General features: G+C 46.0%; 1 protein-coding gene across 2 annotated transcripts in view; it reads left to right on the top strand.

The window, feature by feature from the left end:
- Positions 1 to 19,088, top strand: part of LOC135369277 (balbiani ring protein 3-like) — a 43,735-nt gene that overhangs the window by 6,520 nt on the left and 18,127 nt on the right. For both annotated transcript variants that reach the window (XM_064602885.1, XM_064602884.1), the window contains 3 exons: positions 2,935 to 2,952; positions 5,080 to 5,297; positions 10,082 to 10,201. In XM_064602885.1, the coding sequence (XP_064458955.1) occupies positions 2,935 to 2,952; positions 5,080 to 5,297; positions 10,082 to 10,201 (356 nt within the window). The remainder of the gene's footprint in view (positions 1 to 2,934; positions 2,953 to 5,079; positions 5,298 to 10,081; positions 10,202 to 19,088) is intronic.

The raw sequence follows: 19,088 nt of genomic DNA, 5'->3' as shown, positions 1-19,088 counted from the left end.
CGAACACAAGAGGAAATAAAATCTATACCACTACATTGGTTAATCAAAACAACATAGTAATCTATCATTCAGAAAATGAAAAAATCAAACATCAGGAAATAGACATGTTAAAAATGAACTTCACCACATAGCACACTCCTAGCCAACAATCAGAACAAAGAACGACACGAACACAAGGGGAAATAAAATCTATACCACTACAAAGAAGATATTCCACTACAACACATAGCACTCTCCTAGCCAACAAACAGAACAAAGAACGACACGAACACAAGAGGAAATAAAATCTATTCCAATACAAAGAAGATATTCCACTTCACCACATAGCACGCTCCTAGCCAACAAACAGAACAAAGAACGACACGAACACAAGAGGAAATAAAATCTATACCAATACAAAGAAGATATTCCACTTCACCACATAGCACACTCCTAGCCAACAAACAGAACAAAGAACGACACGAACACAAGAGTGAATAAAATATATACCCCTACAACGAAGATATTCCTGATCAAAACAACAGAGTAATCTATCATTCAGAAAATCAGAAGAAAAATCAAACTCATCAGAAAATAGATATTTTAAAAATGAACTTCACCACATAGCACGCTCCTAGCCAACAACCAGATCTAATGATATCTGCCCTGATTTGTTGAAGACGGGTGCCAATAGATGTATGGAAGACCACGGAACACTAACGACACGAGGAAATAAAATCTATACCATTACAAAGAAGATATTCTTAATCAATACGATTACAATCAAATTACAAGTTATATTATAAAAAGTCTGAGACGTGAGAACCATCACTGCAATAGCGTGAATATCTGTCATAACATTTCGAGCGCAATAGGGAATCTCAATTTCATATTCCAACATTACTCAACTTTTAATTTCTTAGTAAGTGAACAGCATAGACGTAAGGAAAAACGAGAAACAACACAATCAACAGCTACAATTAATAGAAAGCCAAACCTGCGCACCATCCAACACATAGAGAAATAATAGCTAATCAATCTATCAAAGGCGAAATAGCACAGACTTAACGCTGAAGAACAGAGGAACACGCGGCGACACGTAAACAACAACAGAGGAAAATAATCTATAATTGAACCATCATAAAATCGACCAACATACAATTTTCATTCTAACAAACACTACGAACCTTAATGGAGGTATCCAAGACGTAGGAAATATGCACTGTTTTCACTCTTTTCCTCAAAGCCGGGAGACTTTATGTCTCTATCTATATGGCCAAAGCACTGCGCATGCTTTATCACTCAAATGGTTTGGGGCTATATTCCTTCGTCCAGCAAACAGAACGCTCTAGAGGTCAGATAAGAGAGAGTTCAAAGGCGATATATTTTATTGTGCAGCGCAAATAGATGTCGATATCACTCGCGGGGGTCACTATCTTTTCGCATCCTATCCCTGAAACGGAAATCTTTCGTCAAAGTGGTTGACAAGTCGACTAAGTTTGTAGAGATGCGATATTGATATTGAACACGTAGAGAAAGTCCAAATTATTAATTGGTAGCAACGATACTCAATCAAAAAACAAGACACAAATTTAATTACATCAATTTTTTGTAATATCTTGCAACAGAAATTTCTAATGAACCACACAGAAATATCAAATGTGAAATGCAACTCAGAGTTATGAGGCCTTCCCATCTTAGAGGTATATTATGTCAATCGAGTGAACAATTGAAACAAATACAAGACAATAATTATTTCAGGCAGTAAGTTCACAACTCATAGAATATCAGTCGAGCGAATACTTGAAACAAAATCAAAACAATAATTCTCACGACAGGTGGAGATTATAGCATTTTAAATCAGATAATAAAATTTTAATCAATAAAATAAACATAGATATGCTTTTAATTAAGTGTAGACATGCACTTGAAAACAGAAGAGACAATTGCTCTACTTTGAAAAGATGGACAGATTTTGTACTCGATACCATAAGTCATGGGAGGACCTGATAAAAAGCTGCTTCGAAAAGGAGGAGTCTCAAAACGATTCAATTATCGCTGCATTTCAATACGTCCTAGACATGGTCGTATTCGGAGATATGGTGCAAATTATGGAATTCAAGATGCGAGAACTTGTATGCCGAATCTACAATAGTTATAAAAATATTTGCACGCAAACATCGGAAGGACCACTGGGATTGATGGCGGAGTTTTTGAGATTTGCTAACGAAGAATTGAAATACGCTAGACCAGATGTAATTGTAATCATTGCAATGGGCATTGCATTCATCAAGAAAGCAGTCGGATCAAATTATCATATACAAGCGGTCTATATCGCACATTTCATTACGGCTACAGTTCAGTGAGTCGGCATTGGAAAAATGAACCAGTGCGCATCATGCGGCGCATGATTTGCAGATTGGATTTTGCAGACGAGAGGAACGGGTGTAAAGTTGTGCGTCTTTGCACAACTATGTACACTGTTCAACAAAACGGAAACAAATCCAGCCGAAGCCTTCGTACTTGTGTATATTTTGTCTAGAATTAATGTTGTTGTTGAATCACGTGCATTTCCCTTGGAATCACACTGCCTTGAACATTTTGCTAAAGTATCTGCCTGCTGTTTCATGCGGCCGAGGATTGCGCTCTTAGATGCAATAGACGAGTTAAGAAAATCCCAGTGCTCTTTGCGCACGCATTGCATCCTGGGCGCTTGCTGAGCGGGGGAACGAAGAATAATCCTTCACACATTTCGCTTTCGCTGACTTTGACACGTCGTGGACAATGGACCCGTACGGGAGAAATCGGAACAGTTTGGAGGCCACTCGTTTCTCTCGTATTAGTAAACTCCCACAGTTCAAATCGGCGATAAACACTTTGGGATTTTCTCAACTCGTCTATTGCAATGTAATTGTCAGCAATTTATTACCATCAATGAAACGCATTTCGTTGCAGATGAAGACATGGCTCCAGGTAAGTGCACATGCAGGTGCAGTATATATGAATGAATGACAATACGGAGTTTTAGAATAGCGGGCTCATGCCACACAACACACACAATAGCGTTCAATAGGGCTCATGCCACACAAATAGCGTTATCACCACTGCGCATGCCCAGAACGTAAACTGAGCTTTTACATTTTTGCCTGAGCTCGCTATTAATTGGAAATTGCGGGTCAGGCCATTTCTGTGACACTTAATGCTGTTCATAATTGTCACAAAAAAGGCGTACGCCTCCCGTTTTCAACAAATCCGGGCAGATAACGATATCATCCGATATGATGGTTGGCTAGGAGCGTGCTATGCGGTGAAGCTCATTTTTAAGAGTGTAGAGCTCCTGATCTGTAAATCAGAACGGGCGTAACCGGCTGTAATAAAATAATCGCGGAACAAAAAATTCAAAAATGCCTGTTGTTCCTTCTTGCCGCGACCCTCCGGGCAAGAGGAGACGACGCGTGGGGCTAGGTGAGACACGCCGTGGTAATGAACTACACAAATTAGTTTTACGTTCCTTTTTCTTTCTTTTTGCAATTTAAGCACCTACACGGCCCCCTTTAGCCCACCGCCTAGATATGACATGCAACAAAAGCACACAGAACCCTGTGAGTATTTACTCTCCACTGTCCTTTGCAAACAACTTAACAAGGTACCGCCAGTCTGATGTGTCACTAGTCGCTCCCTGTTGAGTGCGCTGCTGCTTGGCTGGAGATGTCCTATAGGACACAGGAAAATTTGATGGCAAACCCTGGGCAATGTTCAAAGTAGCAATCTCTGACGAATAAGCATAACGCCACCTAATGGATGAGTGATCAGTCTCTAAACTGCATTACATTTAAATTACATTAAGTTGTCGCGTCTTGCCCTGTGGATACCAACACCGATGCATTAATTTTTCAGTTAAACACCGCATAACCGAGAGCGCCCATATTTTGCATATATCTAAATGAATATATATAACGAAATATGATGTGGACTTACATTGACAGGACAAACCTTCGGCACGCTGCTGCACAGGTGACAAGAAAAAAAAAAAAAAAAAAAGATCGTCTACAGAAAATCGCGGCTTTTTTGCCGATCTCTGTATTCCAGGCAGAAGCAACAGATTTATTTATTTTTTTCTCTTCAACGCAAATACTAATCCGGAGAATTCTCACGTGGAATATACGAGTAAAGCTTCAAGCCCATTGGGAAACGCGTCTTTGAGAACAGACGGCGTCGAGCAGAAAATATCGTATCTTACACCATGTCGCATCTTGCCACACCTTACACCATACCGGGTGTTTCAGTTAAATCCCCGGGCTAAATAATTCGCGAACGGGTGCACCAATCCACGAACTTTCTTTTTTACAAGTATCTGTCCGATACCACCTACAAGCTGCACACCGTATGAATGAGTGGGAGGCGCTCATTATTAAAATAAAAATGCAAATGAGTTTCGTCAAAAAGCGTAACTTCTAAAGCAGGGCGCTGTCGGTATTAAAATGGGTACTACCCCTTTTGGGACCTTCAGTGGACACCTTTCAGAGAAAAATCTGCCACCGAAGCGGGTCATTTGTTGCAGTAATTAATTGGTTTCGGTTTACGTATTTTTGTCGCGGCTGGTCGCGGCGAAGCGCAAAAGGACGTAATTCATTGGTGTAATTCATTGGTGTAAGGACGTAATTCATTGATGGATAAGGGAATGAAAGAGCGTCTTTTTGCGCTTCGCCGCGACCAGCCGCGACAAAAATACGTAAACCGAAACCAATTAATTACTGCAACAAATGACCCGCTTCGGTGGCAGATTTTTCTCTAAAAGGTGTCCACTGAAGGTCCCAAAAGGGGTAGTACCCATTTTAATACCGACAGCGCCCTGCTTTAGAAGTTACGCTTTTTTACGAAACTCATTTGCATTTTTATTTAAATAATGAGCGCCTCCCGCTCATTCATGCGGTGCGTATTCTTGTAGGCGGTATTGGACAGATACTTGTAAAAAAGAAAGTTATTCGATTGGTGCACCGGTTCGCGAATTATTTAGCCCGGGGATTTAACTGAAACACCCTGTATATATAGCCGTGTTATCACTTCAGGGCCCTGTTCTGATGAGCAAGGTACTTGCAGATTATCAACCCAAGGAAGAAGAGAATTGCAACTTGACAGCTCTGGAGCAACTTGCGCAGTCCACGTACTGCAGGCCTCGCATGGACTTCGAGATCCTCTCACGTCCTAACGACCATTCTATCCTCTATCCGGAAGCGGTCCGAGTGGAACGTTGCTCCGGAGGATGTTTCGGGGCAGTCACTTGCTCTGCCGTTACCATGGAAAACGTCACCGTTCCCGTACGTCGCTCTCTTCTCTCGCACGGAAAACCGTATACAGTCAACCCTCGATTTATGAACACCCTCGGTTCCCCGAGAAATCGTTCATAAATCGAGGGATTCATAAATCGAAAATTCCGTTAACTGAGTACTATCGAGCAAATGGAACAGTATTTCCGAGTTGGGATTGTGTTTATAATGTCATATATTGTGTAATTTTGCTTTTGACCATGCCTTCTGCTGTATCAGTCTCACAAAGAACAGACGTTAGCGCATTCACACACTGTTCATTATGCAATACTAAATTGTTTAAGATTAAGATTCGCACTGGACTGCTCTCGGATTTCCTCCGGGATTTTTAACCTCCGTTTATTAATCTCCGGGTGACAGCGACCACCTTATTCATCAACTGAGGTCAGGAACACTTGGTCGCACCTTGTGCGACCCCGGAAAACCCGTTTGTCGTTCGGATTTCGAAGGGTTAAAAACCGAGGGTGCAATACCTGGAAAACGTTTTGTCCGTTCAGGCGTCATTCATAAGACCACGGAATAATCCCTTTGAAGGTTTCTGTTGACCTCGGAACGATCCGTTGATAAATTGAGGGCAAAAACGCTGGGCAACTCCAAGTTGGTTCCCAGAAATTCCGTTCATTATTCGAATATCGAGGTTCATAAAACGAGGGAAAAATGAATGGAAAAAGTTTGGTTCCCCGTGCTCGTGTTCATAAAACGAGGGAATTCATAAATCGAAGGTTCATAAATCGAAGGTTCATAAATCGAGGGTTGACTGTATACCGCGTTGTTGGCAAGCGCACAACTTGAAACCCGATCCCGGATCGACTCTGCACTCAATATACGCTCGTTGTAATGGGTGCGTTTTTTTATTCTACCCGGGGAACTCGGGGGTAACCCATACTGGACGAAAAATCGAGGGTGACGGAAGTGACGTCATAGCCTACCGGCGAAAATTACTCTTACGGGTTACTCTGGGTACCTACTCTCACTGACCCAGCTCAGCAGGTGGATACCAGAGGGTTATGACGTCACACGACGTCAAGTGAGAGTCCCACGTCTTTTAACTTTCGGATTCCGAGCATATTTCGGTGGCTTTAGCACGAGTGTTGTTTCGTTGGATGCGTGCCTGTTTCTTCCTTCGTCATCATCTTCCCCTTCGTCAAATGCGTCAAGCAGCACATGTGCCGCAACTTCTAGAATCATGTCCTCGTCAAAAACGTCGTCTGCCTCTGCCGCCAGGTTCGCTGAGACGGGCGTAACTCGTAGTGGGCGAAAATTATTAACGGGGGTACATACACACAGGTCACGTGACATCTCACTCGGGTCGCGTGGTGTGTAACCCGGGGGTCACCCGGATAGAATAAAAAAAACGCACCCAATACCACGCGAGGCGTCTATAGGGTGTTTGTAATACCACACGGGCGTCTATAGGGGGTTTTTATAGGGGGTATAGGGTGTTTTTGTTTCACCCTATAGGCGTCTATATGGTGGCATGACGTCAAAGGAACGTGTTTGGCCGCCATGGTGGTCGTCACTTTTTCGGCGTAGCTGCCGAGATTGATCTAGCATTTGCTCGAAAACAAAGCTTGAATGGTGTTTTGAAATCCGGTCACCTCCGTACCCTGGTTTTATCCCGAAGACGCTTCGTCATTGTCGTTCTCACGTTTTCTGTCATGAAAATTGTGGTTGTCGCATCGAAAAACAGCGCAGTTTGTCGTCTTGCAATGCAACTCGGAGGAAAAGGGACCACCAGTGCGAGGAGCTTCCGAGCACGTCACTGCTACGTCACCAGTGCCGGATTTACAGTGGTGGGGGCCCCCGGGGCACTCTGCTGTGGGGGCTACCTCGTGTATTCTATATGTCTATCCAATGTGTTATTCGGGGTCGATATGCGTGGACGGATGACATATTTTTACAAAGTTTCCGTTTCAGGGATGCGTTTCAGGCATGCAAAACATATTTCCATTTTCTGGTGGGGGCCCCTTTGTGGTGGGGGCCCCGGGGCAAGTGCCTCGTCTGCCCCCCCCCCCCCCCCCTAAAATCGGGCACTGCACGTCACAATATGACATAGGTGAACTCCCTATGCAGTCTAAGAAAAAAATAAATGGAGTAATTGTAGTCAATTTTTGGGAAATATAAATGCGTGGCAGCAAAAATATTTTAGTCTTTATAGGGAGGAAATGCATGTCACAGAGGAGTTTGACGCTCTGTTCTAAGAGTTCAAGGTGCATAATACGCAGGCATAAATGAAAACAAGTTGAATTAAGCCGTCAACCGTAGTATGTCGAGTGATATAAACTCTCGCGGCATGCATATAGAGCGCAATTATAAATAACAACAAAAAACGCCTCTAGGTAGGTGGAAAATTATTCAGTTAGCCAAGTTGTAAGGCCTTATTCCATCAACTTCATCGAATCTCCAGCTTGTTGTTCGCCACCTAGGGGACTCCAGCAGAAGCACTCAGTTAATGATAATAACAGCAAATGTAGAAGGTATGTTTCGCGCTGTTCCGGAACTGCCGCAACTTCCCTTCGTGTACGATGGAGTTTCTCGGTCTGCAGAACTCAAACAGTAACAGTATTGCTCAATTCCGCAGTTCAAAACCACTGTGGAGAAGAATATTCAATGTCGAGAAGGGGAGAGGAGAAATATACAGGGTTCGCCAAGATAAACTTCGGGGTTTGTAACGAAGATAAAACAAATAAGAACAGTGTCGGGAAGCTAAAGTAGATGTTAGAGGACGTATTACGCCCCAAAATTTTATGTCGATAACACCGCTTGTTCTGTTTCTCTGTGGATAAATCGTGAAAAAGAAAAAAAAAAGAAAAAAAAAAACGCCACTGCCTAATCGGCTATACCAGTGTTTCAGCGCCTTTCCGTCAGATGGCGAAACGGTTGAGCGCGGCATTGCAGACGACATCGAAACCAAGTGAACGAGTGGAAGTGAATGCAGAGACTACTGTGCGAAACACGACCATCTCGATCATGAAGTCGTCCGCAACGCCGCGTTCGACCGTGTCGCCATCTGACAGAAAGAAGCTGAAACACGGGTATAGCCGATTAGGCAGCGGCGTTATCTTTCTTTTTTTTTTTTTTTCATTTTCACGATTTATCCGCTAGAGAAACAGAAGAACCGCCATTATCGACATAAAATTTTTGAGCAAAATACGTCCTCTAACATCTACTTTAGCTTCCCGACATTGTTCTTATTCGTTTAACCTTCATTACAAACCCCGAAGTTTATCTTGGCGAACCCTGTGCTATTACAGGAGCGGCGTGAACGAAACAACGAAGATAACGGGAAACCACGCGCCAGTTATGTTATTTGTACAAGGATCGAATTTGATTGTATTGTATTGATTTGCATTGTATTTGAAGAGAGCACAGGGCGATTTATTCATCGGAAATATTTTTTTCACGGCCATCTTGAGAACGACGCGAGCGCCTCTATCCGTGTATTCACACGAGCGACATCCTGACGTAAGATACACGTGGAAGAAAAAGCGAAAACAGTGCTCACAGAGCCGAAGTTCCTTTCCGTGTTATGTTGAGCATTCACACTGTGCGGAAAAGCGGGAGTGGCGTACTGCGTTTATAGCAGACGACACTTAGCAGACGATACCATCAGCGTGTTTTTCTGTCATCTGCTACGGAATATCTTGTGGATGTGTAGCAAGATATTCAACACGGTTAGCGGTGTATACGTGAAGACATGACGTTGATCTTTCGCGCTGACGTGACAGCACAAGGCTATGGCTCTCTTCGCTTCTTCCGTTTCTCGGGGAATGTCGCTCGTGTGAATACACGGTACAGGCAGACTTGTGCCCGTTACCGAAAAAAAGGAACCAAATACCGTTACCCGTTACTTCAGGAAAAAGTAACTAAATACGTTACTCGTTACCAACATACAAATGTAACGAGTTCTCGTTACTCACAGGTAACGAGTTACTTTTACGTTACCGCAGCATAGTTAAAGGAGCCAACAAACATGCCGTCACTCGCCTTGAGGAATTGCACTTCAGAAGAAGCTGATACTCGAAATTTGTCGTCCGTCCTTCATGTTCCGTGTCTCTCGGCCCGTTACCATACATATCAGTTTGCCTGGACCTTCTCCCTTGTTTCCGAAGTGGGGGTGATCGGAGATTACGAAAACACAAGAAAAAACACTGGTTTTCGTGCCACCGATCACAAACGCTTCCCAAAAACAGACGAGGGGCTGCGTCATAATTTGGAGCGCTCAGAGGCTTAGCAAAGACAAGAAAAGGCTATAAGTCGAAACACGTTTTTTGTAGCCATAGCAAAATTGGTGGCCATTCTTGGGAAGCAGTGATGATCGGAGATTACTGAAACAAGAGAAATGACAACAACACATCCAGCGAGGAACTGGAATAATACTTTGAGTCACACGTCACGCAGGTCAAATCTGCACGCATTGCGCCGCACGGAGTGCCGAAATGTGCTCCCCCGCGCTGAAGAAAAGGAACGAGTAACGTCAGTAACGAGTTACCAATTTTCGTAACTGATTCCGTTACTATTACAATTTTTTAAAAAGTAACTGAATCGTTACTTCGTTACCAAAAAAAGTAACCGTTACCAAGAAACGAGTTCCTTGTAACGAGTTAGGCACAACTCTGGGTACAGGTAGTTGGAGAGGCGAGGGAGACTACTTGCCAAGTTTTACGACTATTTGCAGTCCTATATAGGGAGTGAGTTCGAGAGTTAGGGGCTGGGGTGTCTATGGGCCTGAAATTATTGTCCATTGTATGTGTTTTATGTTCCTCGCTTTGCAGGTTATTCGGTTTAATATGGCGGAAGGTGGCACGCTCCAATGTACCGAGGTGACGGTCGTACGGCACAAGACATGTCACTGTGGCTGCACCAAGAAAGAATCAGACTGCGGAGAATATCAGGTGATCACGTGATGATTATTTACAAAGTGCACGTTCCGTGCATGCGTCCTGCACTACGTGTATAGTTCTCGTCCTAACCTTTCGACGAAGTTGGTCTGGCAGGTGTCTCCGCTGACGTTTAGGCCCATAAATGGACGCGGAACTGCGGAATTACATTGTGCTGAACTTAAGAAAGAAAAGAAATGTACTCCGTTAGTTACGTACGCCTAGAGTCACTAGATAGGGAAGCAGAGTAGCGACACTGAGCCACCGGCGAGCGAGCCCGCCATCTTTGGTCCGGCGCGGCTGCGTTGCCTAGCAATGGGACGCCAATCTCCCAGTTCTCCGCCGGAGAACTGTGCGCAGTCGAGCCAGCTCGGAACCGCGGAAACCGGTTTTGGATGGAGGGGGCTCAACATGGACGGCGCGTTCTTGGAAGGAGAAACCACGTGACACGATCGGCCCAATTGGGGGACAGCGGTTCCATCGCGGAAAAGAAATGCGACACTCTGTACCCCTGTTTAGAGGCTCTACAAATGCCGATGGAGATGAGCAGACGCAATAGCGCACCACGACGACAGAGCCATTTATAGGGAGAGTTTGGCCATTCTTTGATCTTTCGCCGCCTCATGGGAGGAGCTTATTTTGACGTCAGAGTCGTCGTTGCGCCGCCCAAAAAGCCTGAATCCGAGCGGAATCCGCTTATCAGCCATCTAGTCCGCGTCATATTGATGCTGTCCGCCAGCTGGTCGACAGCTTCCTGGTCGCGTTGAATGTAATCTACAGGAATAACCGGATTATGACCTACTGTCGCCGGTGATAAGGGGAGCTTCGTTGCCGAATAGGAAGAGTTCAAGGACGAAAGGCTTTTCAAGCAGGAAGTACGCACGTGTCTCCTCTCCTTGGATTGTAAACAACGATCAGCATCGATCTGGCGTCGGCGACCCGTTGACGACTGGATAACAATGGAGCACGACGGGGGGAGGTCGTTCAGCCATGACTTCGCATGACGGCTCCTCCTAATGTCCAAACTCTCTCTATAAACGGCTCTGCACGACGAGATACACTCTTAAAAATGAACTTCACCACAGAGCACGCTCCTAGCCAACCATCAGCCCGATTGACATCGTTCTCTCCCCTGATTTGTTGAAAAGGGAGGAGTACGCCTTTTTGTGACACTTATGCAGAAACGTTAATTGTCATAAAAAGGCGTACGGCTCCCATATTCAACAAATCAGGGGAGAGAACGGTGTCACTCGGGATGATGGTTGGCTAGGAGCGTGCTATGCGGTGAAGCTCATTTTTAAGAGTGTAAGGCAGCGCCATCGTTCGCTATCATCGCTCTTAGAAAAACGGGTGGGAGCAGTTACACCTTTGAGGAGGTAATATAGCCATCGCATAAGTTTTGCTTAAAAGGTTGCAAAAGTTCTACCTGCTACCTACGAATGATGGGGTTTCCGCTTCTCATTCGGTGAGCGAGGGGGGCGTACGCCTTTTTTTGTACTAATTTGGAGATATGACAATTGCTTTTGACACCCTTTTATACCCTTTATCAGAATCTATGCTGACCTAAATGTTAACTATTGGAATTAGCACCTTTTCACACCCTTTTTTTTTCTTCTTAGAGTGCAGTTTTTGCCGTAGCGTTGTGTCATGTGGTTAGTCTTAGCGAGTATAAGGAAGCAGAGTGGGCTGATGAATTACATCAGCGTTCGCTCTAAAGAACATTGACTGTATCCGGCGCAGGTGGGAGCATGGCCTCTATATGTCTAGGCGTCATGCCTGCGGCGCAGTAATATTTTAAGGGCTGACACACTGCAGTCGTGCATGCGAGAAGTACAGAACAACCGCCTGCGTTTCTGCAAGCACCAGAGAAGGGGTTTGTTAACTTTGACGGAAAGTGAATAGAAAAAAAAAAAAGGAGAGGGAGGTGAGAAAGCAGTTGATACTTGGCCTTCCACCTTCGAGAGGCTCGAAGGTCCAACGCCAGCGTGACGCTGTATAGCGGCAGGTCAACGCGCACCCAGCTGCTTATTGGATACGATAAACGAAAACGGGACATAGAGTGAGATCCGACAGGACGGTATAGAGGGTGCCCTTCGGCTGGCAGTAAAGGCGGGCGGCAACAGCTTGTCCAGCCATTCGCCCTTGTAACCCACATGCAGAACACAAAGCTTACGTGGCGTTTCCAGATTACTCGGGCTGATGTCTTGTGGCGGTGTGCTCTGGAACGCTAACCCCCAATGGAACATAATTCTATTTCGCTTAATGAACAGTTTCGTAGGACTCGATGTAGGACAACTGATATAAAACGAGCGAGATACGATATGCTAATTGACTGAACAGCAACGAAGACTCGCGCACTCAAGTAGTATAGATGAGCACGTACTCGCTATTTCAAGCCCTCCCCTTGAGCGGCCGCACATCTGGCATGCTGGCGACGTTAGAGTCACTAAATAGGAAGCAGAATAGCGCCACCTGTCGGACGCGTTGCCTAGCAATGAGACGAAATCTCCCCTTTCTACGCAGGAGATCAGAGCGCGGTCGATCCTAGAGTCACTAAATAAGCTACGCTTCAGAGTATTGACACTGAGTTCCAAGAGCGAGCATGCGCCATCTTGTTTCCGCGCCACGTTACCCACACGCACGCGCACTTTAGCGCACGATGCCATCTATTGTGCGCAGGTGAAATGTTCCTTTCGTTTACAAGCAGCAGTTGACGGCCTTGAGCTCACCTTGACATCCTCGGGACGCTGTGGTGGACAATACGTGGATTATCGCACAACAATTATACACGCTTCCTACCCCACAGCGAGCATTATGTTTGCCGTCTTTGATCCTCAACTGGAAATGGTACCCGTGTGGTGCGGAAACAAGGTGGTGCCCCTGCTCTTCCTTGGGCCTCCGTGTCGATACTCTGAAGCGAAGCTTATTTAGTGACTCTAGTCGGGCCAGCTCGCAACGAAGGAAACCGGTTTTGGATGGAGGTGACTCAACATGGACAGCGTGACAATACAGAACTCATGTCCTGAGGCTGGAACAATATAGAAAGGACAAATACATACAAAGCCTCAATTTGCTTAAGAAATTAGCATTGAAAGATGAAAGCCACTGAGAAGGTTGCGAGTTCTTGTAAGGAGAAACCGCGTGACACGATCGGCCCAATCGCGGACAACGAATGGCGGCGCGGAAAAGGAATGCGATACTCTGTACCCCTATCTAGTGACTCTAGGCGGCGGTATAGGTCACATCTCGTCCGAGCCGTTTATACAGAGAGTTTGGCCATTAGGAGGAGCCTAACTTGTACAGCGTCATGCGACGTCACAGCTGAACGACCTCCCTCGATGCGTTCTATTGTCGTCAACCGGTCGCCGACGCCATGTTGATGCAAAGCGTTGTTCTCACGATGCAAGGGGGAAGACACGTGGGTATAGCGCCCTTCAAAAACCCTTCGTCCTTGAATCCTTTCAGTTTGGTAACAAAGCCCCCTTATCACAGGCACCTGTCGGTCATATAAGCTGGCGACTGTTGTAGATTACATTGAGCGCGACAAAAGTACCTGTCGACCAGAGCCGTTTATAGAGAGAGTTCGGCCATTGGGAGGAGCCTAACTTAAACCGCGTCATGCGACGTCACGGCTGAGCGACCTCCCTTGTCGTGCACTATTGTTATCCAGCCGTCAACCGGTCGCAGACGCCATATTGATGCTGATCGTTGTTTACAACCCAAGGAGAGAAGACACGTGCGTACTTCTTGCTTTGAAAGCCTTTCGTCCTTGAACTCTTTCTGTTTGGCAGCAAAGCCCCCCTATCACCGGCGACAGTAGGTCATAATCCGGTTATTCCTGTAGATTACATTCAACGCGACCAGGAAGCTGTCGACCAGCTGGCGGACAGCATCAATATGAGGCGGACTAGATGGCTGATAAGCGGATTCCGCTCGGATTCAGGCTTTTTGGGCGGCGCAACGACGACTCTGACGTCAAAATAAGCTCCTCCCACGAGGCGGCAAAAGATCAAAGAATGGCCAAACTCTCCCTATAAATGGCTCTGCTGTCGACTAGCCGGTGGACTGCATCAAAATGGCGCCTACCTGCTGGATGGTAAGCGGATTTCGCTTGGAATCAGGCTTTTTGGGCGGTGCACAGCGACTCTGACGTCAAAACAGGCTTATCCCGTGAAGCTGCAAAAGATTAAAAAAAATGGCCAATCTCTCTCTATAACGGCTGTGCATCTCGTTACCTGCGGAGTCAATGTTACAGACTCTCAAAGGGAAGCCACGCAGGGTTGTAGCTCATAAGGACCAAATGCTCATAACCTCCAAAAGCCCATATGCACCGAAAGAACAGTTGGATGTGTCATCCGCACCACCTTTTCTGTAACTTTTGACTCGAGCATACGGGGCGGACAATCAGTGTCCTCTGCTTTTTGTTGTTGTTGTTGTTGTTCCTTTCTGCGGAGAGACCACTGGTTATTTGCAGACGTTTGTCATTTACGAGCCAGTAGGACACATACTGGAGAAAGTGCCCCAGGTTGGGAGCAGCCGATAGTCTGTGCTTCTTCTGAGCACCCTTCTCATTGCTGGTAACATTTAAAGGGAACGGTCTGAAACGGGACAGCCATATGTGCGCGAAAGCCACTGGAAGTCTGTGGATGCTAAGAAGGAAATTTAGCCATAGCACAACGAAAGATATTAAATTAACAGCCATATAAAACCTTAGTTCAACCTCGTTTAGTGTATATGCATCTGCAAGTCTGGGGTCACTACACATGCACGCCATCAAAAAAAAAAAAAAAAAAAAAAAATAGAGAAAGTACAAAGATCTGCTGCCCTGCTTACCTTGTCTGGGTTTCGAAGGTCTTCCTTGGTTACATGTCTGTTGTGTAGTCGTTTTTCTAGTTTCTTCCCATACGCGAAAGAGATCCATTGGTATGTTGAAGCGCCTAGATGGCATCGGATACGATAGAGCACCAGCGAAGTTGTTTGGGTTTAAAGGGATAGTCCGGGAAAACCGGAGGTTGATTTTTTCCAACTGCCACGGAGGCTTACATGCTCTGTGGAACGTTTCCGCTCACAAAATGGCGTGGTTTTCGAGACACCGAATAAAAACTACTCCTCTAAAGATCGACATCCGGTTTCGTTTTTCTCCCTCGCATACTCCTTGCCCCAAGGACCCTCTATGTACGTCAGCCGTAACGTGAGCATGACGTCCCCAAGAGACAAAGTGGAGCGGAGGACTGTGCCGATGCTGGGAATGCAGAGAGGTGTTCCTTTTTTATTTAGTTTTTGTATGAGCGTACTGAATAGAAGGCTGCGTCGTGATAAGTATCTGTGGTTACATTGACGCTACTCTGCATCTTTACTTTGCATAACGTGTGATGGCTACTCAAAATCATCATAATGGGCAAATGCTAGCACGCAACAACCAACTATCGCGCAAACAGGCATGCGCAAGTCACGTGCAGCATTGCTCTTATGCACGTCACGCGAGAGCTCGTTGCAGCCTTTACTCAGGACCAACTGCGGCACAGAAAAAAATCGATCGTGCGATACGATTTCTGAAATATTTTGCACAGTGGTTTTGAGGAGCATTAGAAATCATAAGGCGGTGTTTTCCCAGACCTATGTTTTCGACCGGACTGTCACTTTAAAGGGCTGTTGAACGTTGGACATTGAACAGAATAAGAAGAGAGTTGCGGCTTGCATCGGCGGGACGCGGTATGGCGATGTGTCCGCGCTTTTGGTCCTGAGAGTTGAAATGGAACGTAAAACGCAAGTATTAAAGTGTGTGTGTGTGAAGAGAGTACTACAACTTCTGGAGTGGGATAAAGATCCGTCTTGGACTGTGACGGCGAAAGAAATGTGCGAAGAGAGCGAAGCCTAAAAGCCAACTATACGCTGTACGGAAACATGGCAGACGGCAACAAGGAAAGTGAAGTCTGGGAGGTTCCAACGGCGGAACTTTTGCGCATGGTTTCGGAGAAAGATAAGCTAATCACAGAACTACTACAAGAACGTAAAGCTGACCCCCAGCGACCTGTGTCAGGTTTTTAAGTCATGCCGGACTTAAGCAAGGGGATCACAGACTTCAACGGAGAAGGCGGCTCATCGTTAACACGTGACTGGATGGAAAACTTAGGGAGTACGGCGGCTTTACATAAATGGCCAGAAGAAATTCAGCTCGAAACAGCAAAGTCCCATTTGAATGGAGCTGCGTTGGACTAGTACCGCAGCCGAAGTAGCGAGATGGCGTCATGGAAGGAATTCGAAGAACGCAGCCGAAGGAGCGAGATGAGGTCACGGAAGAAATTAACACTTGAAGAGGACTTTCATAAGTCAAGCTAATACAGCAGAAAGGCACATGAAAGAGAGAGTCCAGAAGCGGAATAAAAGCACAGTGGCGTATACTTTCATGCCAAGATTCGATTGTGCACAGAAGCAAATCTGGATTTTTGCCTTACCAGAGAGCAAGTACTGGTGGGATTGCGATCGAGGCAGTTATGCAGTTTGCTGACGGCACGGGTTCACGACGATGAGGACGATTTATTGCACGACATTCAAGAGTTTGAACGGGTAGAGCGGGATGCGGGTTTGGCGCCGTCCGCAAGAAGCCGACGCAAGATAATGAATTACGTAGCGCAGAGGCAAAAGACGGGGAAAGACGTGCAACCTCAGTCCGGAGCTCGAGTCGTCTCAACGGGAAAGGACTTGCGTCCTCCATTACGAAACGAGAAAGGGGATCCGAAGTGCTACAACTGTCACGAGTACGGATATGGTGGGGTACTTGAGCCGGTTAATGGATCTTCACAGAAAACTGTCCACAGAAGGTTACGGATTCACCGATAACGAAGTTGCTTTGGTCGTGCTTATGGGATTTACCGGAAGCCTACGAGCCACTCATTGTGAAGCTTGAACAAGACAAAGCCACTCTTAGGACGAGAGAAGTTAAAGCAGGACTATTGCGTGACGAAGAACAGGTGGCAGATCATGAAGGAGAAGCGAAGGCCCTTGCAGCCAAGGGCAATTTCAAGAAGTACGGTCACAGGAAAGACGACAATCAAAAAGAATCAGAGAAAGGAAATGACAACAAGATCTTCATAGGCACTCCTGAGTCAACAAAACCACGTGTGAGATGTGTTTTGTCACATTGCAAGGAACTGTGAAGCAGACGATGCTGACGACAGGAATCAATCTCAGGGGCGAGACGGTACATCGCAGGCAAAGAACGTGAATCATAAGGCATTATGCGCGAAGAATACGGGCCAAGAGAGAAGGCACATTTGGCATTTGGACAGCGGCGCAACTGACCACATGACGTCGGACGGGACTAAGTTTCTGAGATTTTACTCGTACACTTGAGCAGTGGAAGCAGCAGACAAAGAAGTCATGCAAGTTCTTGGTAAAGGTGAAGTAGAATTTCAGCTTCCGTCAGAGAAATACGTCGGAACGTATGTCGCACTTAAAGAGGTTTTGCATGTGCCAGTCTTAGATGTTAATCTTCTGTCAGTTGGAAGAATTGAGGAGCTTGGATTCAACGATGGAAAGCGGAAGCACGAGAGAAAAATAACGAGCTGGTTCTCACAACAGTACGAACAGGAAGGTTATACAGAGTAGAAGAAGAACTGCACTCAGCATCGAAGCTGTCTAATACCCAAAAACGCACCGATGCAGGATCCACATCGCGCGCAATCGTCATTAGGCACCGATTGTAATCGCCCTCAGGTGCGGACAAAGCGAGTCTCGCCGACGGAGACCAACAACACAGACACTTGTCACCCGTTCGCGAATATGATGATGCACTTCAAGGAGGGTTGGCGCAGGTGCAGTGGCTTCCCTTCGCCCTGACCTTCTCGCTACTCGCACTGCCGGTTCCGGGTTGGCAAGATGGCGGCGATGACAGCAGCCTGCACAAAGAAAGCATCGACGAACGCCGAAACAGATGAAATCGCATTTGTAATAATGCGAATTTCTTTCAAAGTAGACATCCTGGACCAATGTTTTCTTTTAATTTGTAACTTCTGGAGGTATTGTGTAAAGCTTCCACCAGACGTCTGCAAATGGAAACCAAGAACACGAACTTGAAGTAGCTCGCCATACTTGAAGTGCGGACGGTACGACGTGCTCAGCGGGTTTGAGCCGTCCAGGATTGCGGACCGATCCAGATTGTGTGCGACAGTGCGTTTTGGGTATAAAGTAAGACACGCAGTGGGGGGGACGCATCGTCGTCGGCTATAGGTCATCTACATCAGGATGCTGTACGCCATCTTTGCGGAGAAAGCTCATGCACTGAAGAAGAAAGGTGCTCGATATGTACGCTAGGTAAACAAGGAAGGGAGGAGCTTTCCTTGTAGCGACGTCCCGCATCATGCAAGAGCACCGTTGGAACTAATTCATTCTGATGTGGGAAGAATTACACCAACGTCAAAAGGAGGGGCAAACTAGTTCGTAACCGTCATTGACGACTATTCGAGGTATACTGTCGTGTATCAAATGAAGACGAAGCGTGAAACACTGGTAAAAATCAGACGAATACAGACTCATGGCTGACAACGTGCACACTACTACCGTCAAAGTTCTTCGCGCTGACAATCGTGGCGAGTACATATAGGAAAAAGCTCCAACAGTTACGTGGTCAAGCATGGAATACGGCAGTTCCATGACAGTTCCTGGAACGCCACAACAGAACGGTGTCGCCGCGGAAAGGGTGAATCGGACGTTACTAGACATGACGAGATGCCTTTTGATTGAGTCAGGACTCACCAAAGCGCTTTGGGCGGATGCTATTGTTACAGCAGCTCATATACGAAACAAGTGTCCGTCAAAAGCTGTCTGTGGTCTGGCTCCAGAGACAATATGGGTAGGAAGAGAACCCAGCATCGACTACCTCAGAGTCTACGGGTGCAAGGCT

The sequence above is a fragment of the Ornithodoros turicata genome, chromosome 9, assembly GCF_037126465.1.
Source record: "Ornithodoros turicata isolate Travis chromosome 9, ASM3712646v1, whole genome shotgun sequence".
NCBI classification, from domain to species: domain Eukaryota; kingdom Metazoa; phylum Arthropoda; class Arachnida; order Ixodida; family Argasidae; genus Ornithodoros; species Ornithodoros turicata.
The sequence above is the reverse complement of the archived record's forward strand: the minus strand, read 5'-3'. Positions and strand labels throughout refer to the sequence as shown.